The sequence below is a fragment of the Octopus bimaculoides genome, chromosome 24 (genome assembly GCF_046866305.1).
Source record: "Octopus bimaculoides isolate indiv1 chromosome 24, ASM4686630v1, whole genome shotgun sequence".
Classification (NCBI taxonomy): Eukaryota; Metazoa; Mollusca; class Cephalopoda; order Octopoda; family Octopodidae; genus Octopus; species Octopus bimaculoides.
The window spans coordinates 1,063,786-1,088,778 of record NC_142951.1 but is presented as its reverse complement, the minus strand read 5'-3'; the positions used below and the strand labels follow the sequence as shown (position 1 = coordinate 1,088,778).

Below are 24,993 nucleotides of genomic sequence, written 5' to 3'. Positions count from 1 at the left end.
TTCACTTTTCCTTCTTTGGTCTGTCTTGATGTAACAATCTTCAATGGTTTCTGACTTGTCTGTGAGTTACTTCAGCCTCATGTCTCACATCCTCATCATTAGATGCTGGTTTGCATAGTCCTTGTATGAGGGATCTATAGTGATCAATAATATTATTGATCACTATAGATCTGTGTGGTACCATTCCTGATTGCAATCTTGTGAGTTCTTTATGGAGATCTTGGCCATGTCTATCTAGGGTTACATGTACTTTTAAGATGGGTTTTATTAACAATGTCGTGTATCTTGCTACTTTTCTTACTATGACTGCTGCTGAGGCTGCCAATACTACTTCTGCTACTACTAATAACTATGATAATGGTTTCGAATTTTGGCACAAGGCCAGCAATTTCAGGGGAGGGGTAAGTCATTTACATCAACCCCAGTACACAACTGGTACTTATTTTATCATCTTCAAAAAGATGAAAGGCAAAGTCGATTTCAGCAGAGTTTGATCTCAAAATGTAAAGACGAACGAAATGCTGCTAACAGTTCTGCCAGTTCACCATTTTAATGATAATAATAATAATAATAATAATCATCTTCATTATCATTTAATGTCCGCCTTCCATGCTGGCATGGGTGGGATGGTTTGACAGGAGCTGGCCAGACAGAAGCCTGCACCAGATTTCGGTGACTGTTTTGGCAGGATTTTTACAGCTGGATGCCTTTCCAAACACCAACCAATCAGCAGAGTGGACTTTATTTTATTGACCCGAAAGAATGAAAGCCGAAGTTGACCTTGGTGGGATTTGAACTCAAACTTATTAAAGAGCCACAAGAAATGCTGCTACTAAGTATTCTGTCTCATGTTCATCATTCTGTCAGCTCGGTACCAACGATGATTATATCAAATTAATTTTAAAAACTAACAGAAAGAATTTGTCTTTGAGTTCAATTGATTTTACTTGATTCCGTTTTTGTGTCTTTGATTGTTCTTGCAGAAGAGAGCAATGTGCTCGCAGCTGATTCTAACAGTCCTAAACAGACGTTTGTTCCATGTAAAGTATGTGGAGACAAAGCCTCAGGGTATCATTATGGAGTAACATCGTGTGAAGGTTGCAAGGTAAGTCTGTCAACCAGCAATATTGCTCTGGCTGTTGAATGCTAATGGAACGTCTGTGGACAGAATCTGAACACACACACACACACACACACACACACACACACACACCTGTTTTGATGCCATATTTCTGTTGAAATACATGAGTCTTTGTTTCAATTAACTTTGAAAATACTGAAAAATTTAGTAAATAGCTTAATCCTTATTAAGCTGGTGTTTGGAATACAAGTTAACATAAGATTTTGATGAAAGGGTTTAACATCTAAACTGCCATGTCCAGCCTAAATATTTTTGCTGTTTAATGTCCAAACTGACCAGATCTGATTTTTCACACCTCTCCTACAATGTCATTCAAAAAATATGCAATCATCATCACCATTATCATCATTTAATGTCTGTCTTTCATGCTGGCATGGGTTGGACGGTTTGACAGGAGCCAGCCAGGTAGAAGACTACACCAGGCTACTGTGTCTGTTTTGGTATGGTTTTTACGGTTGGATGCCCTTCCTAACACCAACCACCTCGTAGAGTGAACTGAATGCTTTTTATGTGGCACCAGCATAGAGGGAGGTCAGTCTGGGTATGGTTTTTACAGCTTGATGTCCTTCCAAATTCCAACCACTTTAAAGTGCAGACGGAATGCTTTTTACGTGGCACCAGCACTGGCAGGGTCACCAAGTAACTTGCAAGACAAGGAATTTTGAGAGAAGGAGCAGGGTTGGGTTAGAGGAGGGGAACTTGTGTCAGATGATGAAAGGTTAGAGACGGAGATGCAGAAACTGGTGTCTTACTATAGAGGAGGTACATGGTTACCCCGCCAGAGAAAGAGAAAGAAAGAGAGAGAAAGATAATGCCTGATTAACTGAAAACAAGGTGAATAAATAAGCCTTACATTTGACAAAGTAATCTGAATGCCAAAGGGTAAAGTAAGATTACTACAAAACAGGAATTTTGTGTCAAAGAATTAGGGGCAATCTCAGATGGGTTGGTTTCTAAGGGGGTTAAAATAGATACAAAGAATTCAAGGGTTAGTGGTTGTGTCATAGCATGAGATTTGGCTGCCCTTTGGGGCCATGGCCAAATTGGCCATCCCCTTCCTTTGACTACAAAAATTGCCAGACCCTCAACCCAAAATAGCTGTCTTTTGTGGTTCATTCTCTTCTATTCTGCTTTGCTGGTCAGTGGAACTACATCTGTGTACATGGGTACGGAAGTAGATGGATCTGTAGTTCAATCCTCACAATGGTAGTGAGTGGGATGGTTTTTGATGATAGTATGTAGTGTAGGAGTGGTGGTGGTGCTGAGGTGTTGGTTTGTGTGCTAGTTGCAGTAGATACTAGTCATGTGATAACATTAATGGCGTACTGTAGTAGTGTGGTGGTCAGGGTAGAGTGGAAAGGGGTGTTGATGAAGGGTCCAGGTAATGAGGCATTAGTTGTGGTCAGTGGAATGGTGAAGCCCCTCCAGGAGGGGTCAAGGAAGAGACAGGTAAAAAAGAAAAGGTCTTTTTCATGATTTCAGGGCTTCTTCCGACGCAGCATTCAGAAACAGATTGAATACCGGTGCTTACGTGATGGAAAGTGTATGGTAATCAGACTTAACAGGAATCGCTGCCAGTACTGCCGCTTTAAGAAATGTTTGGCTGTCGGAATGTCCAGAGATTGTAAGTATATTCATTGGTCATTAATGTTTAGCTGCCGTCAATGTCCTTGGTTTTATGTTTGGTTTTCAATGTTGTCTGTCCACTGCCAATTTCTATGGTTTTATGTTTTGTGGTCAGTTGAAGTTTGCATGTTGAAATGTCACAAGGATTGTAAATGTGTCTGGGGTCAGTGACAAACATTTGGCTTTTATTAATGGTCAACGATTAAATATTTAGTGCTTATTGTAGGTGTAGTTGTGTTAAGAAGCTTGCTTCTCAACCATGTGGTTTAGTGTTCAATCCCACCACTGTGCTGAACCTTGAGCATTTGGGTAATTGTCTTCAACTATGGCCTCAAACTGACCAAAGCCTTTTGAGTGAAATTGGTAGATGGAAATTGAAAGAAGTGCATTATATTATGTGTGTGTGTGCACACGCGCGCACGTGCAGGTGTATATGTGTGTGTTTGTGTCATGTTGTCTTCACATCCTGAAATAGTTGTAAATGAATGCCACTGTCACACAAATTGGTGCCGTTCATTTCCAATAGTCTGCAAAAACATGTCTGGCCTTGGGGAAATATTGCCATGGCTGGTTGTGCAGCACTGGTTATATGATACACTAATGTGGGATACATGAGCTAGTTGTACAATATATGGAAAATTTGCACAATACATATGGATAAGTTGTGTAACATGTATCCACTGCTTATGTAACATGTGGGATGGCTGCATCACTTTAGATCAATGTGGGCTGCTTAATGGAAATTTTGCTGGTGTCTTCTGGAGGAATTGATCTCTTGTTTTCGTTTTTACTTTATGCTGGCATTAACCTGAAGTTTCTTTACAGCTGTGCGATATGGCAGGGTTCCAAAACGCAGCAAGAGTTTAGACGATCAACGTATTGGCATAGCCGACTCAAGTCAAGACCCTACGTCACTGGAGAAGAAACAGTTGGAGATATACGACACCATATTGAGTGTGTCGCAGGCCCATTTGGCAAACTGTGCATTGACTGAGGATAAATTGAAAATGCAGCAACGCAAGTCTGCCTCTTTGGTGTGTATCCCTCTCTCTTTACCTCTCTCTCTCTCTCTATTCTATCTGCATATGTATACACACACACACATGTATGTGTGTATATATATATATATATATATATATCATTTAGTTAATTTTCTTTTACAGAGATGTAATGAAACAAAAATGTGATGAAACTATTTCATTGTCTGAATGTTTTTTCTGTCAACAGTTAGACTCTATTTCGATCTCAACCTCACTGCAACTGACTGAAGAAGAAGTAAAAACACACCGACTTCTGATGTGGGAGAATCTAGCCAGTCTTATAACACCTTCAATACAAAGTATTGTGGAATTTGCCAAAAGACTTCCAGGTAGGTTAGAGCTTTATGCAGCCTCTACCAACAACAACAACAGCACTATCACTACCACCAACACCAATTCCTTCAGGCAGATCTTCTCTAACTGGATGCTCTTCCTGTCATCAACCCTTACCTCTTTCAAAGCAGTGTAAATTATTTCTCTATGGCCAGGCATGTTTTCATGGAAGATTGGAAGTGGATGATATTCCTTGTATGATGGTGACACCCATTTACAACTCTCATGCAGTGTTGAGGTAAAGAAACACAAACACACTCACATCATCATCATCATTGTTTTAACATCCACTTTTCCCTGCTTGCATGGGTCAGACAGGATTTGTTTAAGCAGATTTTCTACAGTTGAATGCCTTTCCTATTGTCAGCTCCCACTTGTTTCCAAAGTAATGTTTCCCCCATGGCTACATGTGTTTTTCACAAAATGAATGACATCGCTTGTGGGACCCACTCACAAGGATATGGACACACATACACATGCATGTATACAGATATATATACCAATGCATATGTATACATATACATACACACATGATGGGCTTGTTTGAATTTTTGTCTACGAAATCCACTCAGAAGGCTTTGGTCAGCCTGGGGCTATAATACAAGGTACCATGTATTGGGAATGAACTTGAGACCATGTTGTTGGAAAGCAACCTTCTTAACCACTCACCTACAACAGTCATGCCTGAGTCTCTCCTGTAAATTACAATAGTTCTTCTAACACCAATAATATAAACTTCTCTCCAGTTTCTGTCCCCAAGTCTCCCTTCATGCCATCTCACTTCTGTCTTTTAGGTTTTGCAGATCTTTCTCAGGACGACCAATTGATCTTAATAAAATCAGGCTTCTTTGAAATGTGGCTTTCCCGACAAGCACGGACTTTTGATTCCCAAGAGGACTGTCTTACTTTTGAAGATGGTAGTACAATTGTGAAGAAGGAGTTGGTGGCAGTGTACCAGGTATGTTGTCTTGGTTGGTGCCAGTGAGTTTCATAACCCATTGCAAATAATCAGACATATATAATAATAATAATAACAACAATAATAATGTATTCATTATAAACTGCACTCAGGTGCATTACAACTCATTGCAAAATGTTTAAAAACAGGAATAGAAAACGGTAATGAGTGAAGTAAAGAAGGACAGCAATGAAAGCTAAAAGTACATTCTAGTGTACTTTCTAGAGTACACAGAATAAATGAACATTAAAAGAGTCCTCAAGAAGAAAGGAAGCTTAGGAATGTCAGGAACTGGTGGGTTTTGTGAAGCATAAAATTTTTGAAGGATGCAGTGCCCTGACATTTAACCACCAATGCAAACAGCTTTAGTCTTTATTCTTTATTCCTCTAGAGCTTTATTCTATGCTTTGACGATTCTGAGCTTGAAAAAAAATGTTTCTGAAAGTAATGGGTGCTGTGCTTTTTTTTTTCCCTGTTTGTTTGTTATTTGGAGTGGGGGGAGTTGAAATTTAATATATTGTAGGTACAGTTGTTATATCATTTAACATCTGTTGTCCATACTGGCATGGTTTGGACAGTTTGACCAGGGCTGGTCAGCTGGAAATGTAAAGAAGTTACAGATGAACTTTGTATATTTTTCTGTCAGAACCTGAGGTGCATTTTGTTTCTTCTTTTTTTTTTTTTGTCTTCAATGTTTGTTTTCTTTTCCAGATGGATTTTGTAAACACCATGTTTGAATTAACATCTAACTTCAACATGCTCAACCTGAACGATACAGAAATTGCTTTATTTGTTGGAATAGTCCTTGCCACTGCAGGTCAGTACTAATACAACCATTAGCTCACAAATATTATTATTATTATTATTATTATTATTATGGTTGTGATGTATGTGCCTGGTGTACCCTTATCAGACTGAACCCGAAACCATGTGGTTAGAAAGCTAATGAACTTCGTAAGCACACAACCATTCCTGTGGGTGTTGATATGTATGTGTGTGTATATATCATCATCATCATCATTTTAGCATCCACTTTTCCATGCTTGCATATATACATACATATGTTCATATATATATATATATATATATATATATATATATATATAGGAACATATGTACATATATATGTATGTATGTATATGTACATATATATATATATATATATATATATATATATATATATATATATATATATATATATATATAAATATATATATATATACATACATACATATATAGATACATACACTCAGTAATTTGAGTCTGAATTAGCTGGGTTTCTGTCAGAAGCCTGTGAAAGTTTAAGTAGCATGGCACCAAATCAAACTGCTTTAAATAATACTAATAAAATATATGTAATTCCTACAAAATATGTTGAGTGCCTCTTTCTTTCATTTGTCTACTCATACATACATACATACATACATATTCATACATATCTATAAACACACACACACACTTAGCTTGCTAGCAAGATAGATCTTGTATATATGACATTTACTGGGTCATTGGCAGAGAGATCTCAATTTGAGGAAATGGCTTGAAGTGCAGAATCTGATAGAATCTCAAATAAACCATTAGGCAAGGTTAAGTGGATGTCAAAAGTATTTGTAGAGGAAAGAATGAGTTAAAAATGGTGAAGCACTGAGTCAAGTATTTCTCAGAGTTTTCAGATTACAATGATGTTATCATAGCTTGGTTTTTCTCTCTGGAATAAATCTATTTCTAGAGATTTGTAGGAAGAAAAGGAAACAAGAATTGATCATCATCATCATCATCGTTTAACATCCGCTTTCCATGCTAGCATGGGTTGGACGATTTGACTGAGGACTGGTGGAGCCCAAAGGCTACACCATGCTCCAATCTGATTTGGCAGAGTTTCTACAGCTGGTTGCCCTTCCTAATGCCAACCACTCCGAGAGTGTAGTGGGTACTTTTTACGTGCCACCTGCACGAGGGCCAGTCAGGAGGTACTGGCAACGGCCACGCTCAACAGTGAAAAATAAGATTTGAGTTTGAAGTAAAGAAACAAAAAATTGGAGTAAAACTATTGGTTGCTGAAAGAAATCTCTGAACAGAAAACCATTTTGCAATAAGTTGAAGGTGTTTTTTTTTTTTGCCTTTTCAAACTGAGTTTTTACAAACACAACAATTTTCCTCAAACAGTGGAAATAAGACTTTTTCATAAAAAAGAAGCCAGACAATAGGCATGGCTGAGTGGTTAAGAAGTTTGCTCCCCAACCACATGGTCTCAGGTTCAGTCCCTCTGTGTGGCCCCTTAGGCAAGTGTATTTACTGTAAGCCTGGCCAAACCAAAGCACTGTGTGTGGATTTCGTAGACAAGCTGTGTGAAAGCCAGTCGTGTTTGTGTGTGTGTGTGTTTTTCTGTCTCCTTGCATTGATGTCATGTGATGGTTGCAAGTGAATGTTGTCATCATACAAGTGGTGTCCTCCTTCATTTCCAGTCTTCCGTGAAGACGTGTTCAACCATGGGGGAAATATTACCTTTCCTGGAAACAGGTGAGGGTTGGTGACAGGAAGGGCATCTGACTAGAGAAAATTTGCCTCAACAAATTTTGTGTGACCCAGGCAAGCATGATGATGATGATGATGATGATGATGATATCAGTCTTGTTATTTTACATTTGGTTCAGGTATTTCCAAAACCTTTGTGTATTTGACATGATATGTTTTGTTTTAAATTTTATTGTTTCCTTCCTTTTTGTCTGCCCTCAATTGTAAGTGTTTGCTACGTTCATTCACAGACCGCCAGGGTCTCACCAACACCAAGGCTGTGGAGAAAATCCAAGACAAGCTTATCGAAGCTCTTAAGCTGCAGATCAGTCGCAATCACTCAACCGAGGAACATCTTTATGCAAACACCATCATGAAACTTCCTGAGCTGCGGACTCTTGGCACCTGGCACAATGAACTCTTACAGTGGTATCGCTCTCAGTGGAAACGGCTCAAAGTGCCGCCTCTCTATGCCGAAATATATGATATTCCTAAAAACGAGGAAGATGCCCAAGGGTGAACCTTCTTTCTCTCTTTCCCTCTCTCTCTCTCTCTCTCTGGAAATTTCTGTAAATTGGTACATGTGAAGAACTTAAACTATTTTAAATGATAACTCACAGAAACACTATGGACAAATTTATTGTAGCTTTTGTTTATTTTTATTTTATATTTCTTTTCTTTTATTTGTGTGTGTGTGGTCTGTAATCTTGTCTAAATCTCTCAAGTTTATCACACACACCCACACACACATTTGGTCAGTAATTATTTTCACTAAAATCATAAATGGTTTTTGAAGAAACTTAAGCAAAGTGTGGGTGGGGGGTGCATTATGGTTTCAAACAAACAAACAACATTCCATTGGGGTTTTCTTTCTTTTTTGTCACTTCCTTTTTTTTTTTAAATGTTTTAAGAAAATTTTTTTTTTTAAATGTTTTAAGAAAATTTTTTTTTTTTAAATGTTTTAAGAAAATTTTTTTTTTTTAAATGTTTTAAGAAAATTTTTTTTTTTTTTAAAGTTTTAGTTCTCCATCCCTATCAACATGTATCTCACACCTTCTTTTGAAGTAAATTAATCTTAATATAGAGAGGAAGTTTGGAAGGTTTAGCGATATCGGTAAATCTCTAACTGCTGTGGAACATTCTGGTAAAAAAAAAAAATACCATGGTGATATGAATGATGATGATGAGGAGGAGGAGGAGAAAAGTCTCTGACATCACAATAACAACATAAATAATTCTTTGTTTATTGGCCCCCAAGGGCCATGACTCCTTTAAATATACTACTACTACTGATAATAATAATAATAATAAATATAATAATACTCCTTTAAATCTAGTGATGATGATGAGGAGGGTTTCTAACATCACAATTAACAACAACAACAACAACAATAATGGTGATGATGATGATGATAAGAAACATGAGAACCATACCAGGGCTCACAACATTACACACTGCACCCCCAAAATAGCTCTGCTAGGAACAGTCCACATCTTGTGCAAGACGCTGGTCAATTCAATAGAATGACCCAAACGGAACAATTTCCACACACAACACACACCCGGCACAACAAGCATTTTAGCCTTGTAGCATTTAAACCAACCACATCCGGCCCATATTTTCTGCAAGTTTTATGTTGAAACTGATCAGATCCAGCCTCTCACACCTACCCTGCAATGTCATTCTAAAAATAAACAGTCACATCATCAAAATCTCAAGGCTATGAGATAATCCAGGATTAATTTTTTTAAATGTAGATAAATAAACATTACATTTGATAAATTAATTTGAATGCTAAAGAGTTGATAATCTAAAACAACAGAAGCTCATATGACAAATAGTATAGAAGACGAAGACTTATTAAAGTAACAAACACACACACACACACACACACACACACACACACACACACACACACACACACACACACACCACAACAGAACAAACACTAACGAAACAAGAAACTAAACCTCCACAACAAAACAAACTGATGCAGTAAACCAACAAGAGGAGTCTTTACTGTTCCAGTCGCCACAAAAATATGAACACAATGGCACACACACACCTCAGGGACATGGGGGCACACCAGGTAATGCAGCAGAATCTCACATGAAACTATCAAAGAAAAACTTAGTAATAATAATAATAATAATAATAATAATAATACAGCACTTAGTTTGATAATAAAAATACAAATTTAAAAAAAAAAAAGCAAAACAAAACCACAAAAATATTGACAAGAAAGCAGAACTCTTCTCATCCAATAAATAATAGCATTGTTAGTTGTTATTAATGAGGTAGACCTTAAGTTTTGGACACTAAACAAAATGCAGAACTGAATAATTAAGGAACAAACTTAGGTTTCTCTTTCATTTTGGGTTTTTTGTTTTTTTGTTTTCATAACGAAAAAAAAAAATCTGATGGAGGGAATTATTACAATAATAATAATAATAGTTATTATTATTATGGTTTATATGACAGAGAATTATTTATAATAATAGTTAATGACTATTTCTGTTATCTGAGTCAAGAGCTGGACGGATGTGTTGCAATATTTAAACCTATGCCCTCAGTTCAGATTTCTGTGAGATCAAATTTACCATTGATTCTTCTGGGGTTGGGTGTCGAAATAAATAAACCAATTGAATTCTAGATCATCAAACACACACTTCTCCCCTTATTTCTGCCCCTTTATCACTACTAAAAGTGATTTCTATGTCGTTACTCTTACTTGGGGGAGAAAAAAATTAGAATTAAGAAATCACATTATTATTATTATTATTATTATTATTATTATTATTATTATTATTGGTGTGAAGTGGCTAAACCATTAGAATGTTGAATACTTGCTTCACAATATTTAGACCCCACCTCTTCCCCTCCATTCTGTGGGGGTTGACCTAATTGTATAAATATATTTCGCTATGTTTAAAGGCTATCTTGAATCGAATTTGAAAATTAATTAAAAATGGATATTCCAAATTCAGTCAGACATTTCCTGGTGTTTGACACCCAAGGGTGTTGCTATGCATTCTCCAGGAATGCTAGAAATAGCAACAAAATCATATCCTACTGTCTTATAAAAAAAGAGGACAGGCATATTGGGACAATGTAGTTCTTGATGCACAAATAGATGAGGTGGTCACAGCTGGATCAAGGTTGATCAGTATCAAAACTATAGAACTTAAATTTCTGTCTTTACTAATTTGAAACATCCAACCATTTTTCCATTAAAAAGAAAAAAAAAATCTATTTTATAATTTTTAAATTGCATGCATTTTATTGATAAATGTTTGAAAATGTTTTCAAAATAAGTTTTTTTGAAACAAAATTACAATTAAGCCTGTTTAAATGATCTAATACTTCTCTCTCTCTCTCTTTCCTCCCCCACACACTCAGACAAATTCCTCATTAAATTTATCTTCTGTCTTCTAATATTGATTTCTAAAATCAGTACAAACCCTTGAAATTCAGGCACTATGTCCAGTCATTTAAGATCAACTCCAGTATTTGTTCTGGGAATTTATTTTACCAACCCCTGAAGAACAAAAGGCAAACTCTGCCACAATTTGAACTTCAAATGTAAAGCAACAGAACTAAAATATTGTGAGGCATTTTCTACTGTCCTTGTCTCTTTAAAACCTGTTTGATTTCCAACCTCTCTGCAACTGTGCCTAGTTCTATGATACAAACTTTGGTTTTAAAGTGGTCTAAAGTAAAACCTTCCATCAAAATTTCATGTTTAATTTATTTTACTAAATTCTTCATTATTTCAAAAATTAATTGAAAAGAGGCAATGGATTTCAACATAAATTTGGTAACAAAACGTTTAAAGAGATCTAAACTAAACCCTTCCATCAAAATTTCATGCTAATTTATGTTCCAAAACCCCAGCCTAATAAATACGAAGAATTTTTACTAAATTCTTTGTTATTTTCAAAGTAAATTGAAAGAAAGGCAGTGTATTTCACTTGAGATATGTTAAGAAAGGGGTTTTGAGAGAAGCGGTGGAGCAACTGAAACAACAATTTGACACATAAAATGCTTTACCACTTTTAATGTTATCTCACTGCATGTTTTGAATTCAAATTTAGGGGTGGGGGTGGAGTTTATTTAATTTTCTCTGGAAATTCAAGGTTTGATGTAAAAGGATGCCAGGCATCAGTGGGAATTGGTAATATTCTTGACAGAATCGTTAGCATGCCAGGCGAAATGCTGAGCAGTATTTTATCTGTTGCTGTGGTCTGAGTTCAAATTCCGCTGAGGTTGACTTTGCATTTCATCCTTTCGGGGGTCAATAAATTAAGTACCAGTGGAGTACTGGGGATCGATGTGATCAACTTAACCCTCCCCCCAAAATTTCAGGCCTTGTGCTTATTGTAGAAAGGCTTATGTACATGTACGGCCTCTGATTGGATAAGATTGTATGGATTCCTTGTTAATGTCCCTCTCCCACCACCATCACCACTTCTCTTTCCCCTCTCTCCAATTATTTCTGTATTGACACCCCCCCTTCTCTCTCCACCAACAATTTCAGATGTTGCTAAGTTGCTAATTTTCTTTTCTGCCCTACCCCCCACCCCCCAATCATTGCTGCTGCTATGTCACAATTATTATGTCAAAACACCTACACCTTTACTCTAACCACTTCCTTATATCTATATCTATCTATCTATCTGTCTATCTATCTATCTATCTATTTATCTATATATATATATATCTGTGTGTATGCATATATATATATATATATATATATATATATATAGTGTTTGTAGTGGCAACCAGAGTAGTGGTTCTTGAATTCCTGCTACTCAAACCGACCCCTCCAAACCCCTGCCTACTCAGTTCTGATGCTGACCCACCCTTGACTGCATCAATGAGACCTTCCTCTCATTTTTCATTCCTGTCTGTCTGTCCGTCTCTCTCTCTCTCTCTCTCATCCCAGGTGTTTCCTCTCCTGTTCATCATCGTCGCACCCCCCCCCCATCACCACCACCCTTCCAACTTGGTCCCTCGGTCACTCATATTCATCTTCAATACATCCCAACATGCAATACTACTCATACTACTACAACTATTACTATTATCACTACTACTACTACTACTACTACTACTACTACTACTACTACTAATAATAATAATAATAATAATAGTAATAGTAATAATATTAACATCTCAGGTAACCTTGGACATGGTTCAAGTGATTCTCAGGAACAATAATTAACTGACCGACTGACTGAGTGACCATCTCACTGACCAACTCACCTCCTGGACATGGTTCATTGACCACTTGGCAAAGTTGTTGATCTTTGGATTTTTAACCCTTGTCTCCATTGCCCCACCCCCACCCCGTGTCCCCCCCACCCATCCCACTTCAAAGTGGACTTTATTATTATTATTGTTATCGTTATTATTATTATTATTAATACCAACGTAACACTGTTGCAATGTCACCGTCATGAACAGCAACCACTTCCCCCCTCCCTCCTTACTGCTGCATTACTACACCACCATACCACCACCACCACCTGCCTACCTCATTGTCATCACACCACACACCCCAGCACACCACCATCACCAATAGTGACTTATTTGTTGCAGTTGTTTCGCATTCGTTCTAAGTTATATATTTTCACGTTTTACATTTTTCTTACTTTTCTCCTCTTTTATTATTATCATCATTATTATTATTATCATTATTATCATTATTATTATTATTATTATTATTATTATTGTTGTTATTCATTTATTTATCAATGTATTCTTATCGTAATTGAAAGTTAAAAAATTATAATCTCCCCACCACCTCTATTTTCAGTGTCTATTCCCTCTTTTTTTTTCCCACTGTATGTGTTAGGTTTATTCAAATTCACCCCACACCCCCCACAACTCTTCAACCTTCATGTAATCTCTGTGGATCCTCATGCTATTTCGCAAGGTAGAGCACCAGACTAAATGCTTTACCATATTTAGTTTTGTCCTCCATTTCAGTTCTGTTTACTATAAAGGCATGGCTTCATTAGAAATCACAAATAAAGGATTAACAAAAGAGAAAATGTTTGATTTTTATCTTTCGTCCCTCTATGGGGTCAGTAATAAGTACCAGTAGTGTATCAGGGGCCGGTTTAATCGACTGAATGACTGTCTCTCATGTAGAAATTTGGTCTTGAGCTTCATTGAAAGAAATTTGTTTCATGTTACTTAGGGGAGCACTATGAAACAGAGGTGAGTTTCTGGGGTCAAATCTGCAACCCATTTTCGTTTCAAGCAAATCCCTGAAACACATTGGAAATGAATGATTTTCATCACAAAACTCATTTTCCTTTCCTCTAAAATCTAAATAACCCTAATATGACCCTATTTCTTTGGCTGGGATATTTTAGATTCATCCTGGCTAAGTTGACCTTGCTATGTGTGTGTGTGTGTGTGTGACTTTGTAAAAAAATCAATGAACATGTGTTCTACTGAAAATTATTGAGTAATTCTTCAGTTTAAAGTTAAAATTGTTTCCAATCCTTAAAATTTGTGATAAGGGAATTGCTAACCAATGCAGGTAGGGGCTAACATTTTCTTTTTTTTATATATATATTTATAAAAGAAGAAATTGGGTTTGTTCTGAGATGCTTTGCAATGTAATAGGTAACCTGTTCACCCACAGAATGTGTGAGACATAAGGTTATTTGAAATCCTCTCAGGGAACCCATTCTTTCAATGTAGATACAGGTATGACAATGGAGTTGACAAAAATTGGCTTTGCAATTAGGTCGTTCCAGGTTCAATCTCATCACTGTCTTTGGGAAAATGCCTTCTAGAAACTGGAGAGATGGAATCCCTTTGGATGATCTGTACCTGAGGGGTTTTGGAAGCCCTACATTGCCACTCTACTTTGACCCCTACTTCATACTAAGCCATCGACAAAAAAAAGGTTCCCCAACTGATGTATGTGATATTAGAAGTTCATCCCCCACTCTTGAAAATAGTTTTTCTTTGTGTCAATGATTAAAGATTTTTAGACAGGAATCAGGAGGATTGTTAAGGTTACTTGTTTTGCTTGAATCAAGATTTTGCCCTTCAAATGTTGTTGAGGTTAACTTTTAGTCTTCTTTTGCACGTATGTGTCTGTGTTTATACACACACACACACTATATATATATATATATATAATATATATATATGTATGTATGATGTACATAATGTACATATATACAGGAGGAATGAAAGCCAGAGTTCAGCTCAACAATATACATACATATATATACATATATATATAATTTATAATACACATACACGTGTGCTCACACACCAAATCAGTACTTGTCGTGTATTGACTTTCATACAACTGATTTACACTACCACCACCTAAATGAATTTGTAGCCATGCCAATGGGAAAAATTATTATTATTATTGGGGCTGTAAATTGGCAGTGAGTCAGGCAAAATGCCTTGTGGTATTTCTTCTGGCTCTTTCCATTCCGAGTTCAAATCCTGTGAAGGTCAACTGTGCCTTTCATCCGTCTTGGGTCGATAAAATAAAGTACAGCCAAGTGCTGGGGTTGATGTAATTGAATAACCTTCTCCCTCCACCCTCACATTTAATGTTTAATGGCACTTTGTCCGTCCTCACATTCTGAGTTCAAATTCTGCCATTCTTTCTGGGTCAATGAAATAGGTACCAGTGAAACACTGGGGTCAAGGTAATTGACTAGTCCCCTCCCCGCCAAAAATTTCAGGCCTTGTATCTTTTGTAGAAAGAATTATTATTATTATTAAAACTTTAGTTATTAGGGATGTTGTCCTAAGTTTGGTGACAAGTCTCTTTTGGAGGATTCTTGGAGAATGCAGGAAGACTCTTTTTAGCAGGTTGGCAGTGTGATTATTTGAGAGATTCAGTCAAAATAAGTGGCCAAGAGTTTTCAGATCCTCTTCTCTTCTCTTCTATTTCTAGAACCTTCCTCAGAAGCTGAGCTGTTCCTTTATTGTGGCATCTTCTTCTGAAGAAGTTCTGTACGTATCTCAGTTCCAAATTTTGCTTTTCAACTTTTGTTTTCATTCTTTACTCCCCTTCAAGGCACCCACTACTACTACTACTACGACACTTTTCGTTGTTTTGGGGTCGATAAAATAAATACCAGCTGAGCACTGGATTTGATCTTATCAATTTTCTCCTCCTCTCAAAATTGCTGGCCTTGTGCCTATACTAGAAACGATTATCATTGTTATTATTATTATTATTATTGTCATCATTAGGCAGTGAGTTAGCAGAACTGTTAGCATGCCGGACAAAATGTTGAGTGGTCTTTCATCCGACTTTACATTCTGTGTTCAAATTCCGCCGAGGTCAACTTTGCCTTTCATCCTTTCATGGGGGTCGATAAAATAAAGTATGAACCAAGTACTGGGGGGTAATTCAATGTAATCAAACCCCACCCCCGCTCCCTTTAATTACTGGCCTTATGCCAAAATTTGAAATCATAATTATTATTATTATTATTAGAATTGGCATGTGGTTTTAATACAGTTATTGAACTCTCTCGTTAGATTCTTTCCCATTCTGCATGGAAACATTTCCATTCCTTAAATCTGTATTATTATTATTATTACTACAAGCCACCCCACCCCACCCGACTTTCTGAATTCCAAATCTCAGCAAGGGAGACAACTCAATTGACTCTACGCTGCTCTTTTACACGATTTGTCTTTTAATGATGCCGAGAGTCAAAAGAAGAATCTGTTGTTTGTAGACTTCTTTTTTACCATTCTTGGAAATATCGGTAAAAGGAAGTGGCTACATTGAAATAAAGAATGAAAAGAAAAAAAAAAGCAAGATTGTAAAATAATAATAATAATAATAATAATATTCTACCATTGTTACCCTCTTTGTATGTCATTTGATTTGATTTGGCAGGGAGAAAAATAATTGAAAGGGTACCTTATGATGTAAAAAAAAAAAAAAAAAAAAGGTGGGGTATCCAAATATGTATAAAAGTATTTTAATTTTGTTTGGTTTATCTGATTATAAATAATTCATCTTTCATCATGTATATATGTGTGTGTATATATATATATATATATATATATATATATATATATATTCATACATATGTACACACACACACACACACATATATATATATGTATATACATCCATACATAAACACACATGCATATACACACACATATATACGCATTGCTATATGTATATACAGTGGTATTTCTTCATTTGAAAGATATGCTGATGATTATAAATTATTTCCATTTTTTCAATCACAATTCCAACTACATTTGACAAAAAATATTGGGGTTTTTTTTTTTCTCGATTATGAAATTTGAAACAGATTTAATCAGCAAAATGCAGCTGTTGACAGTACTAATAGAGACCACCTCAGCAAACATCACTTTATTTAAGAACATTTTGAGAAAATATGATACAATATTTTATTTTAATATTCAATATATTTACTCTAACACTAACTATTATTTACTGTTTGATTGTGTCTACATCAGGGACATGACTGAAAAGTGTCCAACTGAATTAGTTGAAATGAAACATTGAAATTCCAGCTCCAAATGTGTTTGAATTGTCAGAACCTGCAGTTGGCCAAGCTGTGGACTTGTATGGAACTGGGAGTCATTCCAGCTGCTGTGTTTCAGGCTAACTGCATAAAGCTGCTGGAAGGGTGAGTCAATGCACTTACCATTTGTTGATGAAGAACAGAATCACAATTGCTGTTATGGTTGATAGAAACACTCCATACAGATTGGTGCCAATTGCCTTTGAAAATTGTCTGAAACGGTTTGGGCCTGTGGAATAAACTGCACATAGAAAACATTTCTCTTGCAGACTGTGCACAGTTGAAGGAACCTAAGGAATGGATATCTCTGACTGGTTGGAGGAATCCAAATTTAATTCCTTGAGTAATACCCCAGGTGTTTGTTCAATGAGATTAAGGAGAAGAATTTCACTCTGACTGCACAGATCTGACAATATGGCAACATCTTGTGTTACTTATCTGAGGAAGGGTCTGTTCCATTGAACATTATAGTCTGGAAGTGTGGGAGAAGATTAGTCTTCCATAAACCAAAAGTATGATGGTAAAAAAATATCAAGGAATTCACCAAAACAACCCCCCCCCCCCCCCACAAAAAAAGCAAGAAAATCCAAATGTTGCAGTGACCAACAGAAATTCTGGTTTTAAATCTGATGAAAAGAAATTATAGAAATGGTTCAACAAGAATATTCAACAAAGGAAATCCAGGATGTTTAATGAATTCTTTGATTGGCAAAAATAACAAAGAAGATACTCCAAGTGATGTAGTCTTCAAACACAAAAATTCAATGCCTTTGGGACAAGATTCTGTTTCCTTTTGTAGGTAACTGACCAAATATTCTAAGTGCCATAGCGAGGTTTATATTGTTGTTGATCTTTAATTCATGTTTTCTATTTTGTGGTGAGAAGGAAATATGTTAAATTCAGTGATGTTCATTTTTGTAGCTTTATTGATACTGCCAATAATTGCATGAAGTAAATTCAAATTTTTCCTGTTTAAATTTACATTGTGATTAAATAATTAATGGAAATAATTAAAGCTTAATCATCAGTAATACTTTTGTCTTTAAATTAAGTGATACCAGTGTATGTATCACCAGTGGGTGGGTAGATGAACGTGTGTGTGTGTGTATATATATATATATATATATATATATATATATGCATATGTTTGTACATATATGCATATATATATATACATACACACAAACCCACGTATATATGCATGTTTATACATGTATGTATATGTGCATATGTATGCAAACGTATATATATGTGTGTGTGTGTGTATGTATATATATATATATATATATATATATATACATGTTCATCAATTTCCATGCTTTTTTTTTCCTATCCTTCATTGCTGGTATAAATTCAACAGGTTCGTAATGCAGCAATCTCTGTCTTGTAATCTTCCAGATATCTGTCTTGTAATCATTTCTTCCATGAGACCAAATATTTTCTGGTCTATTTACCCCCTCCACTGACTGCTTCATCTTAAGTTTTTTTTTTGTTTTTTTTTCCCTTGCTCTACCTCTGTGAAACACTGTAATCTTGTTTCAATTATTCATTTGGAAGTGATTTCAGCTACTCATTGCTAACTCATCTGACCCATGCTAGTGTGGAAAAATAGAAGTAAAACCCAATGATGACAGCAATGAAGTGGACCTTTGTATGTATGTGTGTGTATGTACATGTATATGTATGTATACATCTGTGTGTATATATATATATATATATATACACACACAGTCACACACACCTTCATACATGTTTATGTATATATAAATATTTACATGTTTATGTATGTATATTAAAAGAAAACAAATATAATTTTTTTGTGTCTGTGTCCTCTGTTGCTTTTACTCATACACTAACACTGGCAGCAATGTCACTCTCTCTCTCTCTCTCTCTCTCTCTCTCTCGCTTACTGCTGCATTGTTTGACTACTTTGTCCAGGCGATGTTTAATTCTACACAACAACCTAGCATGTATCCCATAATGCCATGGCATATTGCAACATGACCAATCGAGCATCTATCCCATAATACAATGCCACAACATAGACCAATCTTGTTTGCATCCCATAATGCTGTACTATAATGTACTGTATTTTCTGGCAAGTGGTTGCTCTGAAAGTGTAGTATTGAGATAAAAACTGGTTGGGAAAATGGTGAGCAAGCTATTAACACTGGTGGCAATAAAGGTTTTTTCTCTGAGAGTGAAGGGTAGATTTTATGATGCCTGTGTTAGAACAGTGATGTTCCATGATAGCAAGGTGTTGCTCTTGAATGTTGAAGACTTGTGAAGAGCAGAAACAAATGGAACTTGCATGCTCTGATGAATGTGAAATGTTAGTGTGCCAGAGTACAAATGTGCCGAGAAAAATTGGGTTCAAGAGGAATCCGGTATCACTTGCAAGAGTGGAGGTTGGGCTGCTAGAAGACGACTGCTGTGTACAAAAATGTCGAGCATTCCAGATTTGTGGAAGACGGGCAAAGTGGTGAAGGCTAACTAGGAATGCGCACGACAACACTCATATTAACATCATCTTATGAGGAAGCCATTTAAAATATAGAATATGTTCAACAATATTGAGGAACATATAAAATTTGAAGTGGAGCATCCAATAATACCGTTTCCTTGTCTCTGCTTAAGAATGGATCCAATTCCACTTGCTTTTGTAGAAAAGCAGTATGCAGGGGCCTATTTGTGCATTGTAATTCATCCCTACTCTTCAGAGCTAAAGTGACCTGCGTTAGAAATGAGATTCACAGAATACACAGCAAATGCAATGAGGCAGAAAAGAAAAAGACCAGCACTGTACAATTCTGAAGAGTCCTTATGGAGAATGGTTAATCCTTACTCTTTCAACTAAACACCAGACCACTTACAAAATTCACACATTCAGGGATAAATAACATTTGTCTTTTGAAACTGCCACATTTTTACGAAAAAACAACTGGCACGTTATGGACTCTCTCTGGGGAGGCTCAAACACAGCCGTTTGTACATTGCCCAACTACTCGATCAATGATATGTCTGCCGTCCTACGTAGTACATAAACCCATCTATTGAATTCTACATTAAAAGTACCAACAGACTAGAACACAGGTTAAAGAACACTTCAATATAAAAAAAAAAATCTGATATACAACACCCATTATATCCAGGTTTCCCATAAAACTATAGCACGAAACTTTGGGAACCTGAAGATAAGAGAAACAAGTCCAACCCACTTATTAACAACAGAACCGAACTACACACAGCTGATTGGCTCCTATAGCAACGCCATCCACTGCATGCAAAGTTAACATTCATATACATGCACGACGGATCAGAGAAGCAAGCTCAATACGCCATTTCCTGAAAAGAGACCCTAACAACAAAATATTGAAATACCAGGTTAAAATACAAACCATCAGCTTATATTATTTCTTATGACTTGCATTGTTTTTATGAAATTAGAAACATCTATATTAAACAATACTCTCCGCAAGCTCTCTCTCTCTATATATATATAGTGGAGGCGTAATGGCCCAGTGGTTAGGGCTGCGGACTCGCGGTTTCGATTCCCAGACCGGGCGTTGTGAGTGTTTATTGAGCGAAAATACCTAATGCTCCACGAGGCTCCGGCAGCGATTGGTGGCGAACCCTGCTGTACTCTTTCACCACAACTTTCTTCCTGTTTCTGTTGTGCCTGTATTTCAAAGGGCCAACCTTGTCACGCTGAATCCCCGCCAAGAACTATGTTAAGGGTACACGTGTCTGTGGAGTGCTCAGTTAATTTCACGAGCAGGCTGTTCCGTTGATCGGATCAATAGGAACCCTCGACGTCGTAACCGATGGAGTGCCACGATATATATATATATAATTGCACGATTTTCACGTGATCCTCCAATATCAGTTTTTACTCAGACATTCCAGAAACACTTTATTGCTCCTGCAGGTTAATATATTGTATGTACAAAATAGTAAATTTCTCAATTATAACAATTATACAATATTCGTATGCTTATTTACGACAATGGTTGCTTTTTAAAACGGTTCGACTCGAACAGAAAATCGTCCGGTGATTGCCATTTGAATGGAAATTTTATTTTCACTCTAAAACACATATTGCTAGGTTTGTCTCCCCCCCCCCCTTTGAAACCCAACTACATAAACTAGCTGAAAAAATATAGAATACCTCATAAGTGATAGAAACATCATAAATTCAGTGGCGGTGTTAACGAAGGCGTTACGCGTTAATTTAATGTGTTAAACTTATCTTTACAGGATGTCCACAAAGTCTGGGTACATGGGGATTATCACATACTTTAAGAAATTATTATTTCTTATATTTAATTGTTTATGTTATGATTTTATTTACTCCACGTACCCAGACTTTGTGGACACCCTGTCTATCGAATTATACAAGATTTACACAGATATAAGAGTTGGAGCTTGTGACTCGCCCGCGCACCTTTTTCTTTGTAAATTTTTGCCCGTCGCATTAAAAAGTTTCCCCCATCCCGGTTCTAAATAAAGAAACAAATTCCCAGATTTGTAGTCAATTTGGTAAGTGGTATGCCCAAAACGCTTGGTCTTTGAGATAGTTTTTGTCAAAAATAAGAAAGAAAAAACGTGAATGTATAATGTGTGTATTTATACATACATACACACATATGTGTGTGTGTGTGTGTCTTATGATGTGGGAACGAAGTGGGCATAGATGGATAATGGTACACTTGCACTTAGTGACTCCAACTCGAGAAATGTTTCTACGAAAAGTTATTAAATGTGGAGAATGTATGAAAGAACGACCATCCCGCCGTGGATCCAAGAGAAGCAGCCATTTTAGTCAACAGCATCCTGATTGATAAAGAAATTAAGGCTACGAGGGTAAGAAAAGACTCTGGACAACAACGAACTACTGCTGAGTTGCTTAAAATATCTGGTAGAGGAGGATAGAGTCTAGTTGCCTACATAATTAGTACAGGAAGGTAATTATATTAAATGGCAGTCAAACATTATGAAGGTTATAGGATGCCTTAGATAGGAATAATTACAGGAGTATCGAATTCAAATTTTTGGACCAGATTATGAAAGTTACGAAAAGAATTATAGCTGAATTAATTGGAGGGAGTAAATTAGAGTTGTGCCTGAGAAAGGTACTGAATATGCCCTGGGGAGGTATATGCAGAAGTACTTGGATAAAAGTGTAGCGGAATTTAGAATGGAATCTTCGTTGGCCCAGCAACGAGAAATAAGTGAAGAATATCAGACGACTTGTCTTGAATTCTAACTAAAAACATCTCAGTTGCGATCATTCAATTGTATATTTCTAATGGAACTTTCTATGATTTTCCTACCAAAACATGGCAATAAATATAGAAGAGAGGAGCATTAGTATCTCCTGAGGAGTCAGGTTTCTTGGTCACTGCTCGACCCTGGGTTAAAAAGAATGATTTGTTCACCATGAAAATATAATTTTCTTGTTTCTCACAACATAAGTATACGTTAAATTCTTAACCGAAACACAACATATCTCTCAATTGATAAACAGTGATACAGCCTCCAGTAAACAACTGTTGTAGATAAAGAAATGATCTTCTCAAAAACTTAAGATAAACTTGGTCGTACATCGCAAACAGGAATGCGGCCACAGTCAGTCCGACCAAATCATTCAACATCCAGTTGACCAGTCTACAAAAGTTAGCTTCTGTATTTAGCTGTCGATCTGGAGAAAGCCTTTGATAGGGTCCTTCGCTTTGTAATCTGGTGGTCAGTCAAGAATCTAGGAGCAAACAAATGGTTTGTGTGACTTATACAAGCCATGTACAGAAGGTAAGAGTTAACAAGTATTGCAAGGAATTTAATGTGCAGTTCGTTCATCGGGGTTGCGGTTCAGTCCTCCCTTATTCATCATAAAAATACAGATCATAACAGAGCAGTTGAAGTCTGGTTGCCCATGAGAATTGCTATGTACTGATGATGTTGTTCTTATGGTTGAATCTATAGTAGAATTAAAAAAGAAATTCCAGGTTTGGAAGCAAAATCTGGAATCGAAAGGCTTCAAAGTTAACCTAGCAAAGAGCTAAGTTTTAGTAACGAGGAAAACAGACGGGACTCTGATTTCATCAAGGAAATAGCCTTGGTCAATATGTAGAAAAATAAGAAGAAAATTGATGTGGCATACACAACGCAAACCATTTAAACATAAAAAGTGTAGTAGAGTCAGAGGCAGGTTGATAGAGAAAGTAAACTTTGTATGTGACATACATAGGAACAATAGACACTAAGAGAGCACAAATCTCAAGAGGTATTAGAGAACTTCTTTTACCTTGGTGATGTAATTTCAATGGAGGAGGACGTTCAGTGCAGCCGGAATAAGAACTGGCTGGAAAAGGTTCAGAGAAGTATTGCCTCTGTTCATAAAAAAGATTTCTCTCTCAAAGTGCAAAGCAGGCTGTATGATATTTGTGTACGAGCAGCATTTTTATATAGTAGTGAGATGTGGACTCTGAATGCAGAGGACATGTGGAGACAGGAAAGGAATGAAGCAAGCATGCTCCATTGGATGTGGAAAGTGACGTGCGCGGACGACGAAGTACAAATGTATTAAGGGTGGGGGGGCAGAAGAGGCAACAGTTTTAGTGCGCAACAGAAGACTGCGTTGGTGTGGTCATATGGACGATCATATCAACAGTTGTATAAAAATGTGCCGGTGAAGAATAATCTGGGGTGTTTGAATATCATGAAGGAGATAACAGAGAACCGGGACGGTTGGCGATATTCAGTGCTCAAGAAAATCTGCCCGTTTCTGCGGTTCTGGAAGCAAAATGTTTATACACAGAACTGGCGCCCTTGCCTAACCTTCTCATCAAAACTTTCCTCCGACTCCTTATTTTATATCCCTGATTTCTCCATCAGTCGCCAAGTTTTGTTAAATGAACCCAAATGTGTTACCAGTGCACATTTAATCGATCACAAAAGGCAAGAAAAGTGAATTATTGACTGTTATTTCTAGCGAGTCTCCTTGCCAGATGAACATGGCTAAACTCAGCGGTTTCTATAAATTCTATTAATTAGAAAGTTTTGTTTTTGCAGTGCTTTGTAAGAGATGCAGCACAGAATTTTGTCAGTGAACTGTTTCTTCTAAATAAGATTTCAAGGCCCTAATTTTTTAATCAGAGATTTGTGAAATGTCCTGAAGAAAATGTCTTTTTCATCTAAATCAAGCTTTTTGGCGACTGTTTTTGGAGGTGGTCGACACTGGAAACGTTTTTATATCTCGTTGGCCAAAGCAAATAAAAAAAACGAAACCATGTTTATTTGAGTCTACATAGAAACAGCTGTTTTTTTTGTCTTTATCTTTTTCAATGTCATCTGTTGTAAGAAAGGAATTGCTCTACTTTTTAAGACAAAAAAAAAAGAAAAATCAATGTGTGTCCTAAATTAGTTTTAACAGTGGAACTTGAAGTGGATAAAGCTACAAATAATCCTTTCTACTCGAGGCACAAGGCTTGAAATTTGTGTGTGTGTGGGGGGGGGGTCTTGTCGATTACATCGACCCCAATGCTCAACTTTTATTTATTTATTTATTTTTTGTCTTACTTAGGAGATCTAATTTTAAAATTTGTATTAATATAAAACATTGGTAGCAGTAATTGCTCTTCATTAAATATTAATTCATTTGAAGCCTCCACAAAAATTAGATATTTGCTGGGGTTTTTTTTTAGGACCGAATTTTATTGTTCACTAAACAAATATAGATAAATGAAACAAAGAACTTTTTTGCATGTATCAATCACATATTCAATAAAGTCAACAAAACGGATTAAATG

The 24,993-nt window shown here is 36.4% G+C and overlaps 1 protein-coding gene across 3 annotated transcripts in view; it reads left to right on the top strand.

Annotated features, from left to right (window-relative positions):
• Window positions 1-16,527, top strand: part of LOC106876050 (peroxisome proliferator-activated receptor gamma) — a 43,944-nt gene extending 27,417 nt beyond the window's left edge. For 2 of the 3 annotated variants that reach the window (XM_052976576.2, XM_089341230.1), the window contains 8 exons: window positions 984-1,105; window positions 2,624-2,765; window positions 3,593-3,801; window positions 3,995-4,136; window positions 4,935-5,098; window positions 5,810-5,915; window positions 7,864-8,128; window positions 15,559-16,527. In XM_052976576.2, the coding sequence (XP_052832536.2) occupies window positions 984-1,105; window positions 2,624-2,765; window positions 3,593-3,801; window positions 3,995-4,136; window positions 4,935-5,098; window positions 5,810-5,915; window positions 7,864-8,128; window positions 15,559-15,577 (1,169 nt within the window). In that variant the 3' untranslated portion in view covers window positions 15,578-16,527. The remainder of the gene's footprint in view (window positions 1-983; window positions 1,106-2,623; window positions 2,766-3,592; window positions 3,802-3,994; window positions 4,137-4,934; window positions 5,099-5,809; window positions 5,916-7,863; window positions 8,129-15,558) is intronic. The other variant, XM_089341231.1, reaches the window with a different exon arrangement.
• Window positions 16,528-24,993: the final 8,466 nt, after the last annotated feature.